The sequence below is a fragment of the Diplotaxodon limnothrissa genome, linkage group LG18, assembly GCF_057381915.1.
Source record: "Diplotaxodon limnothrissa isolate DT_005_m linkage group LG18, D_limnothrissa_male_GT1.1, whole genome shotgun sequence".
Taxonomy (NCBI): Eukaryota; Metazoa; Chordata; class Actinopteri; order Cichliformes; family Cichlidae; genus Diplotaxodon; species Diplotaxodon limnothrissa.
In genome coordinates this window covers 28,131,364-28,158,111 of record NC_140613.1, presented here as the reverse complement: position 1 = coordinate 28,158,111, position 26,748 = coordinate 28,131,364, and the positions used below count along the sequence as shown (strand labels likewise).

Below are 26,748 nucleotides of genomic sequence, written 5' to 3'. Positions count from 1 at the left end.
TTGCACTTGTGACCATGGTGACGAAAGGAAATGACATCAGAGGCTGTGTAAAAAAGGAGTCATGTTTACATTTGAAAGAGAGAGAAAGAAAGTTGGAGAATCAATCAATCTATCTATCTATCTATCTATCTATCTATCTATCTATCTATCTATCTATCTATCTATCTATCTATCTATCTATCTATCTATCTATCTATCTATCTATCTATCTATCTATCTATCTATCTATCAGTTTATCAAGGAAGTAACTCTAAGAAAAGAATAAACAATCTCCTGGCAGCACGTGGCTTCAATCCATCTTGCTTTACTACCTGACTGGAAGCAACAACACTCGCCCTGTGACTATCTGATACTTCCTCTTATACCCTGGAAAGCTGAGTGCGGTCTCCTAAAACACAGGCAAATCCTTGAGATAATAACCACAAGCAACAAGGAAGGAGAAACTGGGGCAGACTTCTACATGCCTGAAGCTTTTGTCAGAATTCACCAGCATTATTACTGCTGTATGTGCGCCATCGCTGGCACAGCTTGACTGAAGCCTGTGGCAGCAACCTGAGAGGCTGCCAGAATGTAGGTTAACTTAGGTTATGTAACCTGGAGTGTGAAGTGAAAGAGCAGCAATGTTTGTGCTCTGACTCTCTTCTGACAGGCAATATTCGCAGAATATGGGTGCATGACAATGGTGAGGAAAGCAGCTCAAAAAAACTGAACTGATACTGAGCAGCCACATACAAGTGGCTTTAAATCTGAAAAGTGTAAAGGAATGAGGTCAGGAGTCTGGGTCAGTTTGCACTGCGATGGCTGCATGGATACAGTGAGTAAATACAGGCAGTTGTGAAAGAATGGCTGAATATTAACAAACGTAGGAACAAAAACTCTGACTTTCTCTGCTGCACGGGTGTGAAAAGGATCATCCGCCTGACACATCTGAGGCACACAGCATGCGACACAGTCACACCATGCGTGGTAACAGCCTGCAAAAAGGAACAGGAAACTCCAACTGTATTTGCTCAAATGTATTTTTGTCCAGGCAATGATTGTGCTATAAATAGCCACATGAAGCCTCACATAGCACTTTGATGATGTGTTATGAGTAAGTTGTAGCAATCTCTCTGAGCGGATCCTTCAAGCTGCAAAATCTACCTTGAGTCAAATATCCAGATTCTAATTTTAGCAGCCAAGAACAGACATAATTTCTTTTACGTGCCATTTCTCTGCCCTATAATCTGTCCTGCTGCACTGTCTCTCTGTGTTTAGTCTCCACGCAGGTCACACACACACATGCTGCACTACAGTGATCCCAGCCAAAGTGGGTCACTCTCTCGTAACACACTTCCACAGAGTGCTGAAGTCAGGATGAGCGGCCCTTCCTCTGACCAGAGGATTTGGACCAGCAGATATTTAGGCATTAGTGCAGCTATTATTTAACCCTTTCAAACTGCTGCACAGATCTGTATCAACACAAGGGGGTCAAAGCTTGAGTCCAGGAGTATTTTGGGCATGTCCATCTTTCCGTTCATCTGTCTGTCCATCTGTTTTGTCTGTCTCCCCTGAGCTTCATTTTCCTCCCAGTCGGGGACGCAGAGCACAGCCTATGATTATCTTTAAAAGCAGAGGCACTGGAATCTTAAATCCAGCCGCTTTACCTTCACTCAGCCACAAGGTTCATGGTGTAAGAAAAGCTCTGTTTGGATAGCCCATAACGAGTGTGTGCGTATACATGTTATAGGCTTTAATTTATGACAACATCTGCTTGTGAGGAGTGTGGCGTGAAAGCAAGAAAGAGGATTTTTCTTTGCGTTAAACGGGCAGAGGCTTTACATCCAAATCCATAATCCTGGCCATCTTCGGCTCTTCTGCACTGCAAACTGTTTCTTAAAGTGCCTGACTGGAACCATCACTCCTACCAATGTAACAGGAAATATATTAAAGGAAAACAACACAAACGCCAAAGGCTGTATCTCACGTTTAATGATGGTCTTATCACAATTTTACTACAGGTCTAAAGGTGGCTTACAAAGATGCGAAAGCCTTGTTTAAATAAAAGGATTAAATCCCCAAGGAAGTCTGAATACTATTGAAATACTATTATGTTTACTTTACTTTTACTTTAAGTGAGTTCTGTAGTTCTTTTATGTTTGTGTTTTCTATTCATTTATTTGCAAATGCATTGATCTGATATTTGCTAAAAAAAAAAAAATAAAAATAAAAATAAAAAAATACACCCTACATAGGAATAAACATAAACGTTGCCAAGGCACGTGTCCTAACTCGTTTGTAACAGTGGCTGAGTGCCTTCTGATAATAATCACCAGCTGGAGGTCTAAAGGTTATTTATCAGCACATCACCAGTGGGAACAGTACAGTGTGAACACAACAGACAGGAATCTGTGGGCAGCACTGAGTGAGAGGCGTCTCCCGCCTCTACGTGTGTCACCGTCTGCGTCAAGACAGACAGGGCAGCCACAGAGGACTGATGGTAAGCAAGAGGACTACCTGCCCGACACTTCCGGATTATTAAGCTAAACGATTGAGCTTTGGCTAATGAATCTATGGGACAAAATAGTGATACAGTATAAGAGAGTAATGATGGAAGCTGTTATACTACTAGCGAGTAAATATTAAGCTCTTGAAACGTTTACGTCGAGGCTAATAACATTGTTATGCTAGCGTCTTATATATTATTACTTTCTTCTGCGCGAGGTTTAGCCTGTGCTGAAATGTCAACGTACTATGGTAAGTGATACAAAAAGCTCAGCGTTAATGAAAACGAAAATGCTGTTGCTGTCTTATGAGGCGAAACTGCCGTGTACGTGATTTCCCAAGAAACATAGTTGAGGTCTCGAGGAGGGGGTGAAGTATCTTGTTGCCGTGTTTCGTGTCTTTGGGAGCTCCCAGCCAGTCCTCTCATGATCACACTGGTACTACTGTGTCGCTTCACTTAAACACAGGCGGACACACAATGCTCAGCTGGCTGGACGGCGGACAGGACACGTAACTTTGTGTCAATTTGCTCCTTCTTTGTTACTATGCTGTGTGTTAATTTGTGGTGAGTAACTAAAAAAAACTCTCTGTCAGTAAATACTTTAGCCTATAGAGTGACCTTAAATTGTTTCATGCTTTTTTCACTTCTCTTTATGCTTATAAAAACTGTGTGGCATATTTGTGTGAAATGTGGTAAGTTACAGTTATGCTGATTTTCTGCTTCATATTTCACACCTTAACACTTAACGGACAAGAGTAATGTTGAAGAAAACTTGTATGTGTTTGTGTGTATGTGTGTGTCCTGCTGCGCTTACGCTGACCGTGCCCGCAAGTGTTTGCCCTGTAGCGAGCAGTGGGGAACAGTGTTGTCATTGTGGCTGATATGATCGCTGTGTGTGTGTCTCCCTCCGCGAGGTGAAGAGGTCAGCTGCCTAATGACTGTTATTATGCCAAACAGGAAACGACTCCTACTCTCTTCCAGTGAAAACCCCGTGTAACATTCCTTAAGGCATTTAATGATTGTCTGAACGTTTTATTCTATCCTTGTATTGTTGTGGAAGTTTTTGTCCCATTAAAAGTCCTGCAACCTCTTCTTAATCACTTATGTGCGTTAACACAGTGTAGTACCTCCCTCTTACTGTTACACGCGCACGCGCACTCTCCGTTGCTGCTGCTGCTGCTGCTGCTGCTTTGAACCTTTAAATTATTGATGTGGTCTCAGCGGACACCTAGGCGAACTGCGAGGCTTTTCTGCTCTGTCAGATATTAAATGTAATAAATGTGATAGAACTGGAACAAGAGGGTGCTATAATAGCACTGCTCTGCAGTATTAATTAGACACAACTCTCACTCTGATTCTGGAAACCTTGAGCATGACTGTGCAGATGCTTTTCACCTGAGATAAATTCCTTTCCAGCTGTCTTTGTAGCAATGGTTCCTTTTGTGTAAACAGTGTAGGAGCTGAGCTAAGTCTCTTGTTTCATCTCGTATTTGCTGATGGATCCAGGAAGTTGCTCAGTCTGAGTGCACACACACACACACACACACACACACACACACACACACACACACACACACACACACACACACACACAGCCTCACTGGTCTAAGGTATTTGCTTACTGCAGACTATCTGAAGCCCCGTGTGGACCCTGGCTGACCGTGTATTAGTGTAGGGCAGTGACAGACTGTCAGTGCAGTGGTTTACATTCCTTTTCTCTGACAAGAAAAAGAAATGCTTCTGTTGTAACTGTGGGTGTGTGTGGTATGTTTTCGGTTGCTTGTGTTAAGTTCAGTCTAAATCCCAGTCCTGTTACCTATTGGATCACAATAGCATGCTCAGCGCAGATGTTTCTAACTGTTGGCAAAGAAGAATAAGAGCTATATGCCAGGCTTTACATTTTAATAGTTTTTTTTTCATTGAAATGTCTTCATATAACAGGGCAAAATAGGAAACGTGCATATTCACTGACTGACTTCTACAATATTATTCTCACACGGATTTTTGGAGGGTTTTTTTTTAATGTTTCTCAAGCAAAACCACATAAACATATGTAAACCTTTTTTTGAGAAAATTGTGCTTTGTGTTTTCAGAGCTTATACGGCTCAAACCGGTCGGTCAGTATTTAAAAATACTTAGCAGAACAAAATCGGTCATCTGCTGCAGCCCTCAAACAAGCAAGCAGTAAATGGGGCTTGTGCCTAACAGCTTTTATTTTCTGTTGCTACTCACTTTTTCTCAGTAGTTTAGGAAAGTCTTGCCAAAGTGTGCAACCCTCAGAGTTTGTATTTCCATGTTCACATCCAAAAATAGCATTCACTTGAACCATTACATCCCCCACCCCCACCCACCCCACCCGAGCTCTTAGCACACAACCACTGGACGGCCTGTTTCCACGAATTCTTCACAAAAAACTCGAGGAATCACTGGAATGTTAATTACTCAGCGGGGAAAAGAACAAGAAAAATAAATGTTGATTTTTTTTTATTATTTTTTTAAATATATAACTCATCTTGTTGTTAGTCAACAAAAGATTTCTCTTGACGTTGTTCCACTTACGAAACATGACTTTGTAGGATAATCACTATCAAGACTGAATTCGCCTAAACAAACTTGTGGCCTGAAACTGGCTCGACCAGCTGACAGGCAGCTTTCAGCAGGAAGATCGTTCTTTCCCTTAGCTTTTGAAAAGTGCTGTTTACGTTCTCAGTTTCCAATACATGTGAGAACGCAGCGCTGTCTCAGTATCGCTCAGCTGTCTTGAATAGTTGTTCCAGTATTAAAGTGCTGATTTGCATAAGATCTACTGTAATTGTAAATGACTAAAATCCATTTCTTTTTCTTCTTGTGTGATTCAAACTAATACCCCTGCTTCCTTTTTGTTTCTGCAGAATGCATATCACCCACCGCAGTGCAACAATGAGAGGCATCCTTAAGAGAAAGTTTGCAGAGGTTGATGACAATGCCTACTCATCCTCCTCCTCCTGCTCGTCTCCTCCATCCTCCCTCTCCTCTCCTGCCTCCTCAGAGTCAGACTCTGATGGAGAGCGCGGCTCTTCTGAAAATCAGGATTTCACACCTCGCAGCCCTGCTTCACCCACCAGTTTGCCCAGTAAGTCTTCAAACCAGCTGTCTTTTTTCCTTGTCTTTCAAATAATGCAAACGTCTTCCTTATCTGTCCACTTTCCCTTCAGCTTTTTATAGGAGTGTCTCTTATCGCCCCGCAGCAGCACAGTTATGACTGACTGATATGAAAACGCTAACCTTAGGGCTGTTCTAGATAACACAGAGGCAGGATGGCTCGCCTCTGGACTGCCTGGCTGGTTGTGTAGAAGATCATTTGCCTGAGTGCTAGGAAGTTGTGGAATCAATTTGAATAGTAGGGTCACTTTAAACAAGCCATATCGAATGGCCTTTATTCAAATGTCACGAGGCTGCACACCCCATCTATCATCACTGGAAGTGCTTATAGTCACAAAATTTGATGCATCAAAGAACAGGATTGCCAGAGATGTTAATAAGCGGGCAATCAGGCTGACGCAATTATAGATCTGTAGATACAGGAGGATATCAAGCCACATCCAGGTGCCGCTAAACAAATACTTGAGCCTCAGAAGCGAAACAAGCTGCACTAACAGAACACACATTTCACACACATAAAGGAGAAGGGAACTGGCACACAGATGGACTGAGAGACAACAACAGCACACACACATTAGAGAGCGAGGCAAGAGGAGAAGTTGAATGTCCCAAAGGACAGAGATTCGTAATGAGGCACCGGCAGCCAGAGGAGAGACACAGAGAGGTCTGTGGGTGGCCGATGGTTCGCCACAGAGGAAATCGGGAGGTGAAAATAGGAAGAGCGAGCTGGAGGAGGGAAAAGACAGACACAGAGACACGCTTTGGGTCATGTTCAAATAAACAAAGGTTTGGGGGAAATGTTTTCAGAATATTTACAGTAATCTCTTGGACAGGACAAACACGGTGTCTGCTAGACTTGATGGATTCGGTGTGGAAGTTGCCTGGACAAACAGCAGCTGAGGCAAGCTTAATCAGCTGGCCTCCCTTGTTTACTGACTTTTGCAACTGGAGTTCAGCCTCAGTTATGTGTGAAGGTCAGGCAATTTGTTGAAGCCAAACTGTTACATCAAGCAGTAACCCGATGGATGGATTGAAAACTAAACTGCCAGTGTCTAATTATACTGTGATAAACACCCAAGTAGCAGCAGGCAGCAAAGACGTGAACTCGTCTCTCCCCCGCTCTGTTCTGTTGATCAGCCTGTTGTTGCAATCGACCCGTCTTGGTATTTCCTTTGTACATGTGTTCAACTGTTGACCCTGGCCTCTGTAGTGAAGCACCTGTAGTGTGTCCCCTAGTGGCCACGCTGAGACCTGCAAAGCCTGTGTCACAACTCAGCCCGTATTTATCAGGCATCAAGGAATCTTTTCCTGGAATTGTGCTTCATGTGAAGTTAGGAGAAAAGGGACTTGAACAGTACTTCAAAGCAGCACTTAACTTTGAGCAAGGCGGATTCTGTCTGTGAGAACGTGGCATTGCTCTTGAAAGAGCAAATTAAGAATTAAAGTGACCAAATAGATTTCTTTTTTCTGATGGTAATCATTTGGAAACATAAAAAATAGAGCCTGAGGATCTGTGTGTACACTTTGGTGACCAAGTTGAAAAGTCAAATGTTAAAGTTTTGCTTAATTTCTTTAAAGCGCCCCTTTTATACACACATCAAACAGCACTTTATACAAAGATTCTTTTAGAGTAGCTTTGCATGATTCACATAATCAAAACCATCCGACACTGATTTAATCCACTGTCTGAAATAAGCCATTTTATCTCCCATTCCTTTTATTCTGATTGGATGCCCCTCACAGACATAAGGTTCAAACAATTGATGGACAATTATTTGTAACGTTTGTCATTTTTAATAATAAGGAAAGGAATAATAGGTGCGCTTGAAGTAACTTTACAGATGCATGTCTTTTATTATCATTATGGGGGTTAATTTCAGGGGAATGAGTCTATATTCAGAAGTACAGTCATTAAGGACCCTTTATTTAACAAAGTCCTTTTTTTTCTGTCACTGTTCAGCCTTAATGTTCTTCTTATTCTTTGGGAATACTTCATTTTGAAATCCATGTCTTAGTTATTTATGCTGAAGTAAACCTAAAATAAATTTCTATTTCCTGGCCTCTCCTGCTTTTGGGGAGGAGAAAATTACAAAAAATATCTTATTTGACAGAACTATAGGAGGTATTTTTAGCCATATAACACATACGTGTGCACTATTCATGGGTTAATGAAACTCCAATTTGCAAAAACTGGTTTTAAAAAAATAACCAGTTTATTTTAACAACGAACATTTTCCTGTTTGGGGAGTCCCAAAACTTCTGTATGTAGGAAATATTATTGCATCATAATTATTTTTGCCAGGATGGACTGATATATGATTTTGCTGACCAACATGCTTATGTTTTACAGTGTACTTATGGTGTCATTTACCAGATGCTTACTTTACACCACAACCAGGTACCGTAGTTCCTCAGTTTACGTGATGATTCTGCTGTTTGTTTTCTAAACACAACCAGCTCACTCCATCCTGAAGAGGCCTAAGCTTGCAAGCAGACCGTGCACCGTACGCTTTGACCAGGTGACAGTGTTCAGCTTCCCGCGGTGCCAGGGCTTTACCAGCGTGCCCAGCCGTGGAGGTGCCACCCTTGGCATGGTGCGGAAGCACAGCAGCCTTCAACAGTACACGATATCCGAGCATGCACTGGAACAACGGGACAGGCGCAGACAGAGACTCAGAGAGAAACGGAGGAAAGAGCGGTTAGAAGCTTTAAAACACAAAGTAGGTGCATTTCATTTCTAAACATTTGCAGCGCCTGTCTGCATGACGCCTTTCTGACTTACTTCTGTTGTGCTCACTCCAGCTGATTACCAGTGGGGCCATTGACCAGCAGGAAGCAGACAGGCTTACTACAGATCAAATCCCAGATGAAGACACTGACAGCGACGTCAGTGATAGCGATCAGGAGGACAGAGGTTTCCTTCAGCCATTCTCCTCTAAACATCGCCAAGCCATCCTACAAGCAGCAGGGGTCAAGTTCATCGACAGGGAGGAGAAGAGGCAGCTTCATGCCTTGCGACTCTCTAGAGAGACCTGTGGATGTGACTGCCGAGGCTTCTGTGAGCCGGAGACCTGCGCGTGCAGTCTGGCGGGCATTAAGTGTCAGGTACATCTCCACATACACAGAATTTCTTCTCCAAACCTTCCCTCCATAAAGGGTAGTTTCAACATGTGTAATTCAGACTGATTTGAATGTAAATTGTAGTCTACCCTGAGTACGTATGCTTGTATATAGTCAGATGCTGAATGTTGGTTATTATTTCACCTACGTTTGTTTCTTAGTGGCTCACTGATGCAGAGAATCCGTGAATCACTAAGCTGAGTCAGTAGGTTCTGTTTATGAGTAAATCACCATTTTCTTTCCTTGCTTTTGTCACATACAGGTGGACCACTCCAATTTCCCGTGTGGCTGCAGTAAGGACAGCTGTGGTAACATTCAGGGACGCTTCGAGTTTGATTCCCGCCGTGTGCAGACTCATTACATCCACACCGTCATGAGACTGGAATTAGAGCGGCGTTTGCAAGATGAAAAACAGAACCCTGAGGACCGGGCTGGACTTACAGAGGTGATTCAACAGCATGAAGAGGAGGAGGAGGTCTGTACAGAGCAGAATGCACAGGACAAGAGCTGTCCCTTTGGCTTTACCTCAGAGGAGGCTGGCCTTCCTGTCACCATGCCTGCCACCCCTTCATTCCATTTCATCCCAGAACGCTTGGTAGTGGAGGAGAACAGCTGCAGCAGCGATATGACTGAATCTTCTTGCTCCTCCTCTGACTGTGATGCAGGAGGAGGCTGCAGCGGGGGTCACAGTCTCCCTGATGTTGATGGAGGGTTGAGCCGTGCTCTTAGCCTCTGTGACTCGGACAGTAATAACTACTCCTCATACAGCCACCTGAGGCTTCAAAGAGACCCAGTGACACAGCACAGCAGCAGCAGCGGCTCTGCCACTCACAGCAGTACTACTGACAGTACGGGACCACACACAGTCGACACATTCGCAGACAATATAAGCAGAAACTCAGTGACAGATTATCTTGATGAAAATGCGAATCAACCCAGAGACGTCTTCAACGACGACTCTCTCGATGACTTGCCAAACACGCCCTCTCCCACTGTGGACTATTCCTTTAGCAGATACATGGACTTGAGTCTGTCCTCTGACTCCGACCTGGAGTTCTTTGACAGCGATTATCCCTGCGGACCACTGCACAGCTCTTTCAAAGGGCACAGACACCCAGACAGTTTTCGCCACCTCCAGCTGTTTAGCTCCGTCAGTTTGCCACAGTACGAGTCGAGCACCCAGCTCCTGGAGTCTCTGATCGGGTTAACTGAACAGAACACAGAGTAGATTTATTCAGTCACTGATACCCAACTTTTTTTTTCTTTTAAGCAGATTTAAGGAATTCTTGTGATACGATAAAAGAAAATGTGTGAGAGAATGTAATGTCCTGAGCACTGCTTTTATGTATTAGTAATAATTTTTTGACGTACAAAGACTAATGGATGATGACATATTTTTCGTAGCTGGATATTTTTCTATTGCTGAAAAAATATTTGCCTTGAGTATTTGAAGAAGTATTTGCCTAGAATCTATGTCTTTTTTAATTTCCTAAAACTATATAATAAAAATCTGATGTGTTATTTAATTTTTTTTGTCATCGTGCCCATACCCTAGAGGGTATGCAAGAAGAGAGAGGTGCCATGTGAATAGAAACACGTGTATACTGCTGGAAGGTGGCCAAGACAGGATAGAGCTAATCCACTGTGACTCATGACTCCAGCCTCTAGTATGTGAATATTTTTTCTTAATAACTGCCAGGGTCACTGTGGATTATCTGTTATGTGTTTAGCAGTATGGTCAGAGTGTGTCTGTGATGGAATAATAAAATATTTTTATTTATTTGATTGCAATTTTTTGTTTGGAGGTGCAATTTTGTATGAAAGTCTCTATTTTTGTGGTTGTTCCAGGTGCTCCCACTATTTACACTACAAACCAAAATCCAAAAATGTTATGCCGATTAAAATCTAAAGAAAAATAGAAAGCACCAATCTTCCAATTTCACAATGCCACGCTGTATTCATAATAGAACACAGAAAGCATATCAAATGCGAGAAACAAAGTGAGACATTTTATTAGTTAATGAAAATGCACGTCTCAAAAAAGTTAGGACGGGAGCAATGAAAGGTTAGAAATGTAAAAAAAAAAAGTGGCACTAAGAAGAAATAGCTGGACCAACATTTTGAAACTATACACTATAAAAAGAACATCTTAGAGAAGCAGAACTTCTCAGAAGTAAATATGAGCATAGATTCACTAATCAATTTAAAACTGCGTCTACAAATTCTGGAATAATTTCAGCATAATGATCCTCAGTGTAAAATTGTGAAGACTGTGAACACAGTTTACCACAAATGCAGATTAATGTTGTGCAAAGAAGAAGCCATATGTGAACATGTTCCTGTCTTCTGTGAGTCAAAGCTCATTTAAAGTGGATTGAAGCAAAGTGGGAAGCTGTTCTGTGGTCACGGGAATCACAATTTAAATTCTTTTTTTCTTTTTCCATCAGCACCTAAAAAAACCTTCATCTCTCATGTTATTGGGGAGCAGCAGTATCTGTGGAAATGGCAGTTTGCACATCTGGAAAGGCTCCATCAATGACATAACGTATATAGAGGTTTTACAGAAACATATCGACATGACATCTTTTTCATGGAAAGTCTTGCATATTTCAGAAAGATGATGCTTAACTGCAATCAGCAGCTACTACAACAGCATGGCTTTGAAGTAGAAGAGTCCAGCCTTCCTGCAGGCCAGACCTTTCACTAGTTAAAGCATCATGGAACAAAAAAGTAGGAAAAATAAGACCCAGGAATGTTGAACAGCTAGAATCCTCTATCAGACGAGAATAGGACAACATTCCTCTTCTGAAAGTCCAACAGCTGGTCTCCTCAGTTCCCAGATGTTTACTGGCTGCTGTTATAAATAGAGGGGATGCTACACAGTGGTAAACATGCCCCAAGTTAAAAATATGCAAAAAAATAAATAAATCCTAGAATAGAAAAAGTCCTTATTTTAAAAATTGAATATGTTTTGTGGGTACTAATCATATAAGATACGGGTTTATGAAATTTGCTAACTTTGCAGGCGTCACAGCTGAGTCACATCAAATAACACTGAAATTTGAAGCCGGTGTAACAGAATCTGAGGTATGAGGCAGCAAATAAACACTGTCAATGATGTGCGACCCTGCACGGTGTCCGAGGATCGACAGCAGCGATGTTCGACTGGTTTGGGCTGCGGACAAGATGGCCGAGAACTGTCAACTGTGGTAATTGTCGGTATTTTCTGATGACAGTAATTTTTAAACGAGTTCCCGGCAGAAATGGGTTTATCTCAGAGTTCAGAAGCATCCGAAGGAGGGACGTATGGATATCATGTGCACGGTGTAAGGCTTATAACGCGGCTCGTTTTTCTCTGAAACTGGAGCTGAATGTACAGCAGCTTATGAACTGTGTTGTATGCTAACAGGTAGCTAGCTTCGTAGTTTCAAAAACCTGACAGAAGAGACGGAGTTTACGTGTCATTGTGGGCGCAGCTGTGCATTAGGACGTATTTGTTTACGGTGTTATTAAGAAATAAAATGTTAGCACAACATATAACTTGTCGCAAAGAAAGTCTTTTAAGAAGTCTGAGTCCACTGAGCTTCTGTTTTAATAAGTGCCCGGAAGTGATGCTTTGACAAGTAGAACTAGCGCGACGACAGTATTAATGAAAATAAATGTTTACCGGCTTAGAACGAACCGCTTTCCTATAACCATTTCATGCTTCAGCAAAAAATACAAGCAGTACTTTGGATTATAGTTCAGAGATGCTTAAATGGTTAGTCGATCGACTGATAAATCGATGCGACTGATCAAGATGTGCGTTTGCGACGCTGTTATTTTTTTTTCAATTTAAAATAATGATGCAATATTTAGTTTTTCTGTACATTTGCTTGCTTATATATTAATTTGAATTAAAACATTCCAGTAAATCATTTTCTTCAAAGATTAAAGTGCAGACTTGCTTGTATTTATTTTGACAGGTGCAGCCAAATTCCCCTGCAGAGAAGGCTGGCCTGCAGCCCTTCTTCGACTTCATCCTGTCTCTTGACACCAAGAGACTTGTAAGTTTAATTACAGCCATATAATAACAATTGCATTTACTGGTTATTCACTGCGACTGTAGATAAATATGATGAACATGAAAAAAGAAGAAGGTTAACACAGCTGGTTGCTATAATTGTTGTCTTCTTTAATTATTCCACACCAGAATGAGGAAAATGACCTTTTGAAGGAGGTTCTGAAAGCCAACGTGGAGAGAGCAGTGAAGATGGAGGTGTACAGCACTAAAACCACGAGGGTTCGTGAGCTGGAGGTGGTGCCCAGTAGCATGTGGGGAGGGCAGGGTTTGCTGGGCGCTAGTGTTCGCTTCTGCAGCTACCAGGGGGCCAATGAAAATGTTTGGCATGTCCTGGTGAGTTGCGTCGTCAAAGAACTACTAAAACGCATTGTGCTTCACTGTAGTCTCAGCTTCTGTAGCTGTGAGTCCATTATGGCTTCATCTTTTGTTTCTGTTTTCTCCAAGGATGTGGAAGCCAGTTCACCGGCTGCACTGGCGGGGCTTCAGCCCCACAGTGACTATATTGTGGGAGCAGATCAGGTTTTGCAAGATGTAAGATGTCTTATTAGAACCATGCAACATTACTTGTGGCATGAAAATTTCGAATTTGCACCTTCAGTAGTTAATTCAGAGTTTGTCATTTGCAGTCAGAAGACTTTTTCTCACTGATTGAGGCCCATGAAGGAAAACCTCTGAAGCTGCTGGTGTACAACACACAAACGGACCTATGCAGAGAGGTGGTGGTCACACCAAACGGAGCATGGGGAGGAGAGGGCAGGTATGGCCAAATGCAGCTGACAGTATATAAAAGATGGATGTAATCATTGTCATGTCACCCGGTGGTTTCTGGACTCCACATTCTAACGCGTGTTAGTGTTTTCCCCCCCACTATTTTTAGATTTTTCTTTGATGCAGATGCACCCTAAGGCCCAGGGGCCATATTTTTTTTCAAAGACTCAGATCCGATCCACTGGAAGACATACATTTTAAACTTTTAACTGTATTTTCACAAGTTTTACAGCTTTTCCTATCTCACTTATGGCAATTTTAACTAAACCAATTAATAATTAAGTAATAAATAAATGCTTCAATCAAAGAAAAGTTCCTGTTTTTTCACTTTATGATATAAAAATTTCAGGTTTTTTTTTACAAGGGGCCCACACTAAAGAAAAACAAAACCAGAAAAATGTCTGTGAAGTTTTCTCAGTCATCCAGGTCATTGTAGTCTAAGGAGCTTGGAAAGAAAATTGTCTAGACTTCTGGACTTCCTCTACCTTATCACATGAGCCAAGGTGTGAGAACGGGGTTTCACAATGAGCTCACCCGATACCTTGACTGATTGTGACCTACACACGTTTTCACACCTTGGCTCATGTGATTAAGTAGAGGATCATTAGGGTGTCCATTGTCCCTCTCGGGGGCACACTCCCACCAGGCTTAAATCTGGGACTCTCCACCTTTTGACCCTGCAGCTGAAGAAGCTTCTCGGATGAGAGGTGAAACGTCTTAAAGCCACTTAAAGAAGTCCAGACACTTTTCTTTCCAAGCTCCTTAGAAAACCAGAAAAAAGAACATTTTTTGTGACATAACAAGAACTTTCAGTTTAAATTACAGGATAGTCAGAGCAATGAGCTAGTAAAACTTTTTCTGTAATTTAAGCCCAGAGAGTCATGCTGACAGATTTCATTATAGTGTAGAAAAACAAGGACAAACTGTTGAACTTGCACTATATTTTCTCATATTTATTATTTACACATTTATTATATATGTAGTTTACACCAACAGAAAATGGTCCAGCCCACTGTGGGCTATCAGGCTCACATCCCTAAAATAAGACATTCCCAGAATAGGGTCTTACTTGGTGATGGTCTTGCATGTTGCAACTATGATTTCATGTGTAAATTGTTAATCAGTTGTTGTATTATATCTTATAGCATCTGCAAATGTTTGTCTGCAGTTTGGGTTGCGGTATCGGTTATGGCTACCTGCACCGAATCCCTGCTAATCCAGAAATATCAACAGTCGAGCCTTCTGCCCCTGATGTTGAGGAGAAACACTCTCCAAAGCTGCCTGCGCATGGATACACAGAGGTGACAGTAAAATACAGCAAAATCTCACATTTGAGAAGCTGACACAGGTCAATAACTTTCACCGTGTGCGTGTGTCTCCAGGCACCTCTCATGGCACCTTCAAGCAATAGTGAAGAGTTAAACCTGGAGCAGGTCACCCTCGAGGACTCTTATCTACCTCCACCCATTCAAAGGGTCACCGAGCTTGGTCAGTTAAGATTCTGTTCACCTTAGCATATGCTGTGTTTGCAAAAATCTTCTTAAGATGTGTGTTTTATTGTTGGAATTTTCCAGGTTTTTCTGATTCTGAAATGGCAGTGATGAACCCCGATCCTTCAGACTTGGTGGACAGGCTGGATCTGTCCATGTCATCCATTGACATGACAAACACCTCGCTGGCGATGCACGAGGAGAAGGAAAGCGAGATATCTGGTGTTGGTAAGTCAGTGTGGCAGCTGTTCATCACTGTCCAGTGACTTTCATGCATCAGTTTTAAGAAATATATTCAGTTTCATTTATATAGGTTCAAATCAGAACAACAGTCACCTCAAAGTGCTTTATATAATAATAATAATAATGGATTGCATTTATAGTGCTTTTCGAGACCCTCAAAGCGCTTTACAATTCCACTATTCATTCATTCTCACATTCACACACTGGTGGAGCCACAGCTGCCCTGGGGCAGACTGACAGAAGCGATGGCCCCTCTGGCCATCACCAGTAGGTGGTAGGTGAAGTGTCTTGCCCAAGGACACAACGACCAAGACAGAGAGAGCTGGGGATCGAACCGGCAACCTTCCTGTTACAAGATGAGCCTCCCAACCCCCTGAACCACGGTCGCCTTTTAATTTGGGAAAAACTTGAGGTAAAAACTTAACAATAATACACAGAAAACCCCAACAATGAAACATCTATGAGCAAGCACTTGGTGACCGTGGGAAGAAAAACTCTTCTAACAGGAAGAAACCTCTAGTATAACCAGGCTCAGTGAGAACTAGCCATCTGCCAATGAAATATGTTGTATGTTTAATATAATTCTCTCATCCACTTCTGTTGAATTCAACCATATTTGTTTTACTACAGAAGAGTTGGAGGACAGTGTTCTGCTCCCATCATTAGCAGACCACCAGAATGAGCCACAAGAGCACATCTCCCAGGCAGCCAGAGACTTCACTCCTGCTCTCTTGTCTGCTGATTCAAGTGTCCCACCAGCTGGACTCTCCCACCTGCTCACAGAGTGTGCAGAGCCACAGAGCTCTCTCATTGAGTCTAGTGATAGCCAAAGTCCAACTATAGGTGCGTTGTCTTTTTCTCTTGAGCCTTCTGTGCCCGCTGAAGACCTTCCTCGCTCATCTCCTGTCGATCTCATCCCATCTCTGGTCACCGAGGAGTCCACCGCAGACAGGTCTCCACCTCAGGCCATCGAGGACACTCTCGGGTCAGTGGATGAGATCGCAGAGCCTCTGCATGTGGCTTCTGCTCACCACTGTGACCATGAGCACGATGATGAGTAGGAACCCAAGAAGGCACATTTTGAGTAGGCTTAAGTCAGGCCAGACAAATGCAAAGTGTCGACGACAATCGTTTTGTTTTGTTTTTAAAGAAATGATTTTTAGGATAGATCATCAGAGGGAAGACTTTATCTTGTCAGTCTGTCTTGTTTGCATGTAAGACTGCGTCAGCAGATTGGTGACACTACATAAACCAGCTACAGCATTAATGCAGAAGATGGGTGAGGAAAAGGCACTGTAGTAATCTTCTGAGTGTTTTGTATGTGAGAATTTAGTTACTGCTTAGTTGTAAGCCAGAACAGTTTTTAAAGGTCAAACTTTTTCCTTCCGAGTGCAAATTTGGATCATACGGGTAATGAGACTGCTTCTGGTAGGCCGATGTGACAAAACTTGAATTTTTCCAAAGACAGACATTGCAAAGCACAGCTGCACCTTTATATCAAGGACAATTATCAATATTTTTTTGAAGTTACTAGACGGTTGGCCACTCAGATTAGTCGCCATAGTCTTTGGCGGTGGTGCAGTGTTACCTTTAATGTTTTGAAGCAACGTCGTTTAAACTCTTACCCAAAGAAACACTTTTAATTATAAGACATGGGACATTTTACTTTATATCCTCCAGATTGGTGACACTACATAAAGGGCTTTCACTGTGGGATGATGCTGAATAGAAACAGCACAGGTTTTACTTTTGTTTTTAACACTAATATTTAATTAGATTTTGTTCAGTGATGTACTTTGTAATGAGTCTAAAATGGATGTTTACTGCTGTATAGCCAGATTTATGCCCTTTTAATTTCCATGACCTATGCAACACTAGATTATACCCACCTTTCATTTCATAGACAATGCATTGCTAATGTAAAGTAAGCATTTAATTAAATCTAAGACTGCCAAGTTAGTAATACTTGAGTAATTCACTTTTGTTTGTTTGTTTTTTTAGGGGCATCTTAATAGTTTTCATTGGTCAAGTAGGTGCTAGTGTGTAAAATAAGAAAAAGTATTTTTTGCAGATATTTTTATCAATGAATTGTCTGTTTTATTAGGAATGAGTGCAAAGTCTTGATGAATGTGAAATGGGTGAATCTTCGATGGTTAAACAATCACTGGGAGAAAAAAAAAGGAGTCCCTCGTTTCTCTTATTTCACTTGGATCAGCTCAACACAATACAACTCGAGACAGCCATTTATAATCCTGGTAAAACCTGTCATTGTTAAACCATTCCAATTTATTTCTTTGAATGCCTAAAATATACATATTTCACAAATGATTACAATAATGGATATTGCAGAGTTATGGCCTGATTATTTGTACCCATCTTGGATTTTTATTTTTGGCCAATTAGAGCTCACTCAATGCATCCTCCCTCCTGCTATGGCATTACACACACTCGTGGCAAAATTAAACTCCAGGAAATTACAATGAAAAGATCTGTTGTTGTGGCTTGGTGACACACCAAGCGACAAGATGTGTTAGCATTTATTACACTTTGGTGAAGTTCCCACAGTGGCTGAATGTTCGTATGTTATCTCAGATGAGATTCCCCTTCAAGTTAAATTTATGCTCCACTGAACTCCTACTGAATCTAAATGAAATATACATTAGGAACAACCCTCGCTGTCATCAGAGTCCATGCTCGTGAACCAAACGCAGAGCATCTAAGCATGAATTACTGTTTAAGATATATACCCTATATATAATTTCCCCAATTGCTAAGATGACCTACACAAATACTAACTGCAAGTTTTAGATTGCAGTGAAATCAACAAATGCAAATCTTACCATTCAAGTCATTTAGCGTTCATGACCATGAATGTGCTGCAGGGATTTGGAAAAATTATTTTTGTGTGTTTTGCTTTTTTAAGTAAACTGTACAAAAACAAAAAGAAAACAGCTGCAAAACCAAAAGAAAAAGTAATTTAAATGAAAAATGTTGTACATATATTTACAAAATAAAGAACATTCATTCCTTTGAGGATAACACCGCTAAAAACAAAAGACAACGTGGACTGCTTCTGTCGATGAGGTTCAAGCTCTGCACTAACTGGATGTCTAAGCCGAGGTTAAGTTCAAGTTAATGCAGACGACGTCGACTACAGAACAGAGGGGGTTTTTTTGTCTTTGAGGGACTGTGAGGCTACCCAGAGACCAAGTGTACTCCTAAACTGGTGATACTGCTGAGACAGGACTGGAGTGTCTGTAGAACAAGGACAGTTTCCTGGAATGTACTAGAACAGACAGTCTACTACATCCGTGTGCATACATACACAAACACGCACTGCAACTTCAGTCGCTTCAAAAATAAAATGCCAATCAGGAAAGGGTGGGCAGGGACAGTCAAAGATGTGAGGAAGAAGAACAAGGAAAAAAAAAAAGGATGCAGAGAGGAGACATTTACGTCCAAACTTAAAAAAAACAATATGGACCACTTATTTCCCAGGTGTCTGTTGGCTGCGCCGGCCTGTTCTTCTCAGTTTCCTATAATACAACATGAGCCATGTCCCCACAAATTTTACTGGATTCTCACTGTTACTGCAACTCTTGACCACACAATGGGGTTTTAGGGTACTACATGTCAGAGGTGGGTGGTGATTGGCAAATGACAAAGAGTTCTGCTTTTAAAAATGACGACTTTCACGTGGACTTCTGCCTATAGTGAAGTGTCAAGTCCCCTCCGCTCTTCCAGATAAAATGTTTAACTGTTCGCAGGTCCATGTTGGGATCTAGCACCTGGATGAATCAAAAACAAAAGAAGGTTACTAACATGAAAGAGAAGTTGTGTTCAGTGCATTCACAGAGCGTGTTGATGTGCCCACCTGGTCTTGACACATTAGCTCAATCTTCTCTTCAGCTAGCATGGCCATGTCCTCCTCCTTCTCCTGCTCCCCGGGTTTATCGTTGGCCGAGGAGCTGGTGGTCTGTGACTCGTTGTCCAAGTTGATGATCTTCTCATAAACATGTTCCATGACCTTTCTCACCTGGAGCATGTCACTGGCCGACAGTCGGTCCCTGTGCGACAAAGAAGGTATAAAAACCGGCTCTGAACATTGCAGAGCTGCACGTGACACGGATCTTTGCTGAAATACGAGAAATTACAAACTTACTTTTTTAGAGTTTTTGCACCAGAGGAAGAGTGGGGCTGGAGGTAGAACGGGATTTTGTTGAACTTGGGCATATTTTTCTGTCATGGAAAAAAAAAAAAAAGACGTGTAACTCAAACGTGAGAACAAAATTTAATTGCAAATGTCACATCACAAAGATACAAGAAAATGGTATTGCTTCATCCAGGGAAGAACAGTGATGGATCTGTAACACCGCTGAGCTTTTTTCTGGCTTAGACCGGGCCTGTTGGCGAGCAGTGCGGTGATTACGCAGCCAGGCACAGCTGGTCCGTGTACTTTAAAAGCAATGACTCTGTGTCACCTTGTTTGACACAAATGAGTTCTGACCGTGTGATAAAAATAACATGTATTAAACTTGAGTAAATAAATCACAAAGTGGTTGAAGAACTTTTTTAACGGCAATGCTGCAGAGTTCCCTCTGCTTTCTCACTGCAAGAAATCTCCTGCAATCAGGTTTCACATTTGTATCATGTTGTGATAAAGTGCACAGTCATAGCTCTTAATGTCATACCTTAGTCCCTACTGAGTATAGAGCAATTTGTGAAAGGCAAGTACACATTTTTAGTGCTCGTCGTTTCTAACTGCCTTAATGTTCACTCATTCACTAACAACTGAGTGTTAGTGGATTACTATTAGAGCAGGCAAGCTGTGCACGTCTAGTCTCTTTATACAGAACAGAGTGTTTAGTTTGAAATAACAGAAAGTTGGTCAGGTCACATTTGTAAACAGTAACCTGATAAATGAATAACATTTTGCTGCTTCAGGTTTTAAGGTGTTGTATATTCTGGCCACTACTGATTGAGAGAGAATCATCATTGGAGTCACAATTCTGCTTTAGTCTATAAGCAACTCAAGGAAGTACTCATTACCATCATCTGTACCAAGTATAAAACATGTTACACAAACTCAGAAGTACTGAATCTCAAATACAAACACAGGGCTATTTTTGCCTGTTTTATGCAGCTTTTAGTTCCTTCCCACACTAAAGCCGTCCAACTAGAGTATACGTATTAACACTTTGTAGTGTTTAGCAACAAAAGCAGTCATGATTTTCTTCCTGCAAGCTTCCAAACCAGTGGGCTTCAACTACTCATGCCACATTTTTAAAAAAATCTTCTTTTAATTTTGATTGAAATGTGCATGAAATATAGACACGAGCACTTGGGCTTTCTAATTTTAATAAATTATGTAGAGCGATGTAGACCAAAGTTAGACGAGCAGATGAAGGATGATGCCCAGGATAAAGGGCAAATAAGGGAAAGGCTTTAAAAAGGGAGCCAGCTGCTCATTTCCAGTTCCTTATTTTTATTCTTGGACTAGCTTTGCATGCTCCACAGTTCAAAAATAATGCTTATTTATCTTATACTGAGTCTCGGAGCAGCCTCTCATGTCGAACATATATGAAATGAGCTGCTTAGGTTTCTTTCACACTCACTGTCAGACAACTTTCTGATGATTGGCTACCCTTTGCAAACAAGAAATGTAAAACATTAGGTGCTGTGCTGTGCTTGATTATATTTAAGATAGCCCCTCTCTTTCAAGTTATGACCCTATGATCAGCCAATAGTGTCACAGAGATTATTATCCACTGATTTTATTATGTGAAACTTTGACCAGGTTTACTATGATCAGCCACCAGTGGAACACTGCATATGACAGGATAGATGAAAAGCACAACATGCACACTTTAATAAAAGATCAACGGAAAGGAGGTTTAAAAAAAATAATAATCAGCAGAGATACTCACATCTACAGTTATATCAATAACCCACTGTGGGACTGTCTCATTGAGCAGCATGGATTCAGTCTCTCCGCCTGAATCTCTACATAGCAACCTGCAGCGTAAAAATAAAGCAGATCAAAAGAAACGCTGGACTTGTGCGACCATTTCTAATGACATGTGATGACATCACAAGGGGAAGATTTGACTTTCTAACATGACCTTAACTGACGATCTAAAAGTTTGAAAGTTTGTTGGTGAGAGCTTACCTAAAAAGGGTTCTGCCTCCCGCTTCTCCAAAGATAACTGGTGTGTGTGGTGGCACCTGGAAATATCCGTTGCCTTTCTGGACCCTGTTTTCTTGCTCTCCGTTCACTGAGGGAACAAGAACATAATCAACAAACCCGATGACATCTTGGCTTAGAATGCGCTCACTGGCACAGTTTGCAGCCAATTCATGTTTGAGGCCAAGTGGATAAAAAGACGAGGGAAACAAGACAAAGGAAAAAACATGCCCCGATGACGCTCCCCTCGGTGCAGACATTTGGCAGTTTGTGCATTCACTGGATAATTGAATCAGTCAATCAATCTCCTCACCATGGTTCACCTCGTTCTCTTCCTCGTCCATGGGGTTGATTCGGGTTCTGGGCCAGAACTCCAGCAGAGCCTGAAGCAATAGTCCGCCCAGGTTCACTGCAAAGGGGAGAAATCAGCGTTGTGTAATGCTAACTTAGACCTCTGGCTCTGCATTACGTAACCTTCATTAGTATAGAAAATGTAATCTCTTACACTTTGGATCCGATCCATCGGAACTTGAAAACCCTGCGTCCTTTGCAGACACCCAGGCAGCAAAGCAGTCACTCTCATCCAAAGTGATAGTGAGCATCTGTCGAGCACATAACCACGACAGGAATCAACCAGGAGAAGTTAGAACTCAGCTAGAAAACACTGAATGTCAAATCATGTGACGGGCTCCTGTATTACCAGGTTTGAAACTCACCCCAGTTTTCAGATCAACAGAGAACCAATTTGGCACATAGACCATCTTGAAGCGCTTTTTAATCTCTTCGTCAAATTCAACCTTCCCCAAGTCTTCGCCCTTACATGCCTACAGGTCAAATGTGAGCACAAAAGGTCATTTCAAACTACAGATATATCGACAGGTGTGCATTCCTACAATTTCACTTTAATTCACACAGATTCATCAGCTCATTCAGGTGGATGAGCACCAATAAAACCACAGTGGAGTTCTCCGCCCCAACACCCACGCCTGGGAAACTTTCAGAAGAACTAAAGGTTCATTCGGGGTCCATCAGTTCTTCTTCCTGGACGGCAGCCCCAGGAAGATTAAAAAATAAGGCAAAATCATTCATTTCACAAACCAAAAACAACAGCTCTTCTTTATTTTACACAACTATAAAACCATTCATTCTTGTTGGGCATCACCACCCAGTTCTGCTGTATCTCCATGTTGTCATGTCTTAGAACAGTGAACATAAACAGTCTGCATTAGCAGCTTTTTTTTTTTTTTTTAAATTTTGGCTTTAAAATTTTGACATATTTGACTAATCAGTGACATTTAGTGATGCAAGCCATGCCCTGAAATCTCCTTCACTTATCCTCCCACCTATGAAGACCAATAAAGACCAAGATAAGAGCACATCCCATATCCTAATATCTTAATCATTAATGCCAGAGTGTGTGGTTTACCTTTAGGACGTCCCAGAAAGCCACATTGTTGTTGGTGTCTTTGGTGAGTATGTGTCTTTTGTCATTCAGAATGTGGCACTGAATAATACTGGCACCTCCTGCAACATCAACAGCGCTGTTAGTTAACAGAGGGAAAAGAGATTTGGAGGATTGTATACTTTCACATAAAAAAGAAACAAAAAACAAAAGTACCCTTGATGACTTGTTCTGGCTGAGTACACAGTGGTGTCAGAGGGGTGGTGCAGTCGTTGTCATACTCTCCGGATGATCTGAAGTTGTGCATTCCCTTTAGAGACTAAACACACACCAAAAAAAACAAAAACTTTTAATAATTGCTTCCCCACTCCTTGTTCTTCTCTTTTGTAATACAGAATTACAAAGCTGCTTTTAAATTTTAAATGAACTGCAGATGAATTATGGCTGAACACAGTTAGGTGTGGCCACATGAACAACCCTCTATCTATACTTCACTACATTGACAGTGGATCACTGATCTCAGAGGTGTCACGCATGCTTACCCATTTATTAACAGATGACTTGGTGGTGGAGACCCAGATTGCTGGAGGTGGGTCCGCAGATCTGTCCAGTTCCATCTGTGCAAGAAAAGGCAAAAGGCTGAATGACCCTGAGACCCATCCTTTTATATTTTCAATATTATGGTTAAATATATCCTAAAATTAACTATTACACAGGTTGTTATGCAGTTATTACAAAAATCTAGCCCTTATTTGCTGGACCCTTACTTTGAGCACTGGGGCCTTCTCCTCACAGATAAGGACACGGATGTCTGGGTTACGCAGGTCCGTACAGTAGATCTTTTTGTCTCTGCCTCCAGAATATACGTGCGTAAAGGCCTCATTGACCTGCAGGGCCCACACCCCTTCGTCGTGCACACGGTAGGTGGCGATGCACCTCTGCTGGCCGAGGGACCAAAGGCGAATGGTCCCATCTGAACTGCCTGATAGGCACTGTGGGGAGGACCGGTGACTTTTAGATTCTGAAACTCTGCTCTTTGGCAGCCACGGCATTTTAGATTATTTAACTCACCTGAGTGCCGTCTCGATTCAGCAGCAACGATTTGACGTTGTCCGTGTGACCTTTTAGCTTCATGAGCTTAGCGCATGTTCGAGGATCCCACACTCTCAGAACCTGAAGAAAGACACAAGAAGGGTAACGACAGCAGGCACTACTTCACTGTGTTTACATGCATGATAATCCTACTGGGCTAAAACAAAGCAAGGTACGCACTCAATTACACCATTCATGCATTTCCTTTATATTAGATTTTTGAAGCAGTCTTTATAGTTTATAATATCCACAGATTTGTGACAGCCTAATGGAAATGCTTTAAGGATATCTGAACAGAAACCAAAGGTCAGTGAAGAACTTGTATTATCACTTGCTTACAAATTCTTAAGAGAAGTTAGAGTTAAGTTTTCTTATAATAGTCATTTTATTAAAGCCATGTAACCTACCTACATAGAGCTGAAGACTACAAGTTAGAATATGAAAGAACTTTTTATGGGTTTTGCGTTTTAAGAAATTAGTAAAAATAAGTTAACAAGGCAATTACTAGATTATAGTGTAGTAATTCATTGTCTACTGCTCAGGTTCAAGTTTTTGAAAAAATTGAACTCAGTGAATGGAAGAAGGCTAAAAAGGCTTTGTTGAGGCCTGAGGTTTATTTGGAAATCTGTCAACTAGACAAAACTGTGAAGGTACAATTTAAGATCACAAATGATACCTGGATTACAGAGCAACGCTTAAACTATGCTATTATACATCACCCCTAAGACAATTATGAGCATTTTAGGGACCCAAACAGGACTAAGAGACGTGTAATAATCCACAGAGACCCTAAAAAGCAATTCTAATCACTGAATGAGTGATTATAATTGGTACCTGTGACGCTCCTGAGAGCTGAGTTATTGAAGCTTAGAGTCCTTTTAAAATTTATTGTAGTTAGAGAAACAGATTGTTGCTCAGTGAAGCTGTTTATGTCTCAGTATTTTCAAAAATTTAACACAACTGAAAGTTTGCATTTATTCCTTAGTGTAAACACTGGGCACTGTGTAAATCTGTCCATCTGTGTGTCACAAACCTTTTCTGTGGATCCTGATACAATAACCGTGCCCATCTGGTTCATAGCCAGACTATAGATTGAGTCCTTGTTCCCACTCAGCGATGAAGCTGTTGGAGACAAATTATAATAAGTGCAAAGGTACAGACTGACTTTGACATAAACATATCGGTCATGCTGAATACAAATTACACTCAGTACAATTCACATCTAATCTAAGCTTCTGTCCAGAGGACAGAAATGGATACTAGTGTCACACTGCAAAATCTTTACTTACTGGTGACAGTGTTGTTGGAAGCAGTGAGTGCTGTTAGTGTGTTCACATCCCAAAGAAAGATCTGCCTGTCCAGACCTGCTGATGCTACCAGCTCTTTGTCCTTAGCGTAAGCCAACGCTTTCACGTAGTCCTTATGTGTTCGTAACGTTGACATACAAAACCCTTTGTGTGCGTTCCATACTTTGACTGTCGTATCCGATGAGGCAGATATCACTGAAAGCAAATTTTTTTTAGATTAGAAACGGGGGTTTCAAAATAAAATGTTGGGTGAACTGAACAGCTTAAAAAAACTCACAAGTTTTTCCATTGCAACAGAGGACTATGTCATTAACCCAGTCTGTATGATGCTCCATCGATGCAATGTATGGGTCCTGCTACAATAACAAGAGAGGACAAGGACAGTTAAAACAGTCTTAGGCATGAGATTTGAGAAATGCATACTAAAGCAGCTGCCTTGTGTAAAATGAGTTGACTGTTTTAGCATAACGGAGCAGGGCAAGAAGCTGTACTTTGTGCTGGTAGACGCTCCATATCCGGATGATGGAGTCCCTCCCTGCAGTGAAGAGCCGGTTCAGAGCAGGGTCGAGCTGGAGTGCATTCACCCCGTTTCGATTGTACTTCTCCACCTCATCTCTAATGACATATGATACCTGGAACACAGAGAGGAGAATGGGCGCTGGGCTCAGACTCCTAATCTCGACCTGTTTTGTTTTGGCCCACACAACACACCCACCCAACACACCCACCCTTTAAGCTCTAACGCGCTAACACTTGTATAACGTGAACTTGCACTGCAAGGACCTGCAGAGTTAACGAGACAAACACAGAGCTTAACTAAATGTCACACACACTGGCATATAATGCAAACCGGTTTCAGTTTAACAACAAGGAAAGTGCATAACTTTAATGTGTATTTTTACGGCAGCTGGGCATACTGGCAATGGTTCACGACAGACCTGCCCGGACGCGTACGTTTCACTAGCAATTAGACGGAGCCCGGATACAGTAGCTAGCTTAGCTTCCGTCAACGCCGTAACAGCTTCAAACGGCAACCCAAGAGGGGTGTTATTATTTTGTACTGACAGGCGATATCTGTAGTTATCTTATAAAGTATTTTACACTTGCTCGTATGAAAAAAATGTTTGCAAAAGCATGTAATCATTTGGAAGCGACCGTTAGCACATGCCGCTAACACCTCTCGTATGCTAAGCTAGATAGGTTAGCTGGCTTGAGTCATGACACCTAACTGCAACGCTATCTTGTGCATGTGTTTTTTACTCCCTATCGGGTGTTTGTGAAGAGCATCTTTAAGCTGGAGGCCCCGATGTTGCCGTTGTCACACATTTATCAATAATGTAACGCCTCTAATTTACCTGTACTTTCCTCCGCCCAGCAGCATTTTGCCTGTGATGCGTGGCCATCTTGCATGTTGACAGTGAATTCATGTGATGCTACATCCGGAAAAAAAGAA

General features: G+C 41.7%; 3 protein-coding genes across 6 annotated transcripts; 2 read left to right on the top strand and 1 right to left on the bottom strand.

Moving 5' to 3' along the window:
- Nucleotides 1–2,914: 2,914 nt before the first annotated feature.
- Nucleotides 2,915–10,522, top strand: LOC146613905 (cysteine/serine-rich nuclear protein 1-like). 2 transcript variants are annotated; one of them, XM_085378185.1, is made up of 5 exons: nucleotides 2,915–3,049; nucleotides 5,377–5,597; nucleotides 8,084–8,346; nucleotides 8,429–8,731; nucleotides 9,009–10,522. In XM_085378185.1, exons 2-5 carry the CDS (start codon nucleotides 5,378–5,380, stop codon nucleotides 9,972–9,974), a joined length of 1,752 nt encoding a protein of 583 aa, XP_085234311.1. In that variant the 5' UTR covers nucleotides 2,915–3,049; nucleotide 5,377; the 3' UTR covers nucleotides 9,975–10,522. The 2 variants fall into 2 exon arrangements, with proteins under 2 accessions (XP_085234311.1, XP_085234312.1); XM_085378186.1 differs by having other exon boundaries at nucleotides 2,915–5,597.
- Nucleotides 10,523–11,835: 1,313 nt separating this feature from the next.
- Nucleotides 11,836–17,491, top strand: LOC146613904 (Golgi reassembly-stacking protein 1-like). Of its 3 annotated transcripts, none has more exons than XM_085377633.1 (9): nucleotides 11,836–11,955; nucleotides 12,712–12,792; nucleotides 12,939–13,142; nucleotides 13,254–13,340; nucleotides 13,436–13,566; nucleotides 14,746–14,878; nucleotides 14,960–15,065; nucleotides 15,152–15,295; nucleotides 15,941–17,491. In XM_085377633.1, exons 1-9 carry the CDS (start codon nucleotides 11,836–11,838, stop codon nucleotides 16,369–16,371), a joined length of 1,437 nt encoding a protein of 478 aa, XP_085233759.1. In that variant the 3' UTR covers nucleotides 16,372–17,491. The 3 variants fall into 3 exon arrangements, with proteins under 3 accessions (XP_085233759.1, XP_085233758.1, XP_085233757.1); XM_085377632.1 differs by having other exon boundaries at nucleotides 11,938–12,072; nucleotides 15,944–17,491; XM_085377631.1 differs by having other exon boundaries at nucleotides 11,938–12,072.
- LOC146613903 (WD repeat-containing protein 48) lies at nucleotides 17,488–26,722 on the bottom strand. Its single transcript, XM_085377630.1, has 18 exons — nucleotides 26,651–26,722; nucleotides 25,787–25,927; nucleotides 25,573–25,651; nucleotides 25,278–25,490; nucleotides 25,022–25,110; nucleotides 23,968–24,069; nucleotides 23,664–23,888; nucleotides 23,439–23,513; nucleotides 23,113–23,215; nucleotides 22,921–23,018; nucleotides 22,211–22,318; nucleotides 22,000–22,096; nucleotides 21,808–21,903; nucleotides 21,480–21,585; nucleotides 21,238–21,325; nucleotides 19,473–19,549; nucleotides 19,185–19,377; nucleotides 17,488–19,098 (listed from the first exon to the last, which is right to left on the bottom strand). The coding sequence occupies exons 1-18, from the start codon at nucleotides 26,720–26,722 to the stop codon at nucleotides 19,003–19,005; spliced, it is 2,058 nt and encodes a 685-aa protein (XP_085233756.1). The 3' UTR covers nucleotides 17,488–19,002.
- Nucleotides 26,723–26,748: the final 26 nt, after the last annotated feature.

Excerpts from the sequence above, each read along its gene's own strand:
- LOC146613903 (XM_085377630.1), bottom strand. The coding sequence starts at position 26,722 with ATGAATTCACTGTCAACATGCAAGATGGCCACGCATCACAGGCAAAAT. Across the intron at positions 25,928-26,650 it reads CTGGGCGGAGGAAAGTACAG|GTATCATATGTCATTAGAGA; the intron begins GTAAATTAGAGG and ends TCTGTGTTCCAG. Across the intron at positions 21,586-21,807 it reads AGAGAACGAGGTGAACCATG|TGAACGGAGAGCAAGAAAAC; the intron begins GTGAGGAGATTG and ends TTGTTCCCTCAG.
- LOC146613905 (XM_085378185.1), top strand. The coding sequence starts at position 5,378 with ATGCATATCACCCACCGCAGTGCAACAATGAGAGGCATCCTTAAGAGA. Across the intron at positions 8,347-8,428 it reads TAGAAGCTTTAAAACACAAA|CTGATTACCAGTGGGGCCAT; the intron begins GTAGGTGCATTT and ends TGCTCACTCCAG. Across the intron at positions 8,732-9,008 it reads TGGCGGGCATTAAGTGTCAG|GTGGACCACTCCAATTTCCC; the intron begins GTACATCTCCAC and ends TGTCACATACAG.
- LOC146613904 (XM_085377633.1), top strand. The coding sequence starts at position 11,836 with ATGAGGCAGCAAATAAACACTGTCAATGATGTGCGACCCTGCACGGTG. Across the intron at positions 13,341-13,435 it reads CAGATCAGGTTTTGCAAGAT|TCAGAAGACTTTTTCTCACT; the intron begins GTAAGATGTCTT and ends TGTCATTTGCAG. Across the intron at positions 14,879-14,959 it reads CTGCGCATGGATACACAGAG|GCACCTCTCATGGCACCTTC; the intron begins GTGACAGTAAAA and ends GTGTGTCTCCAG.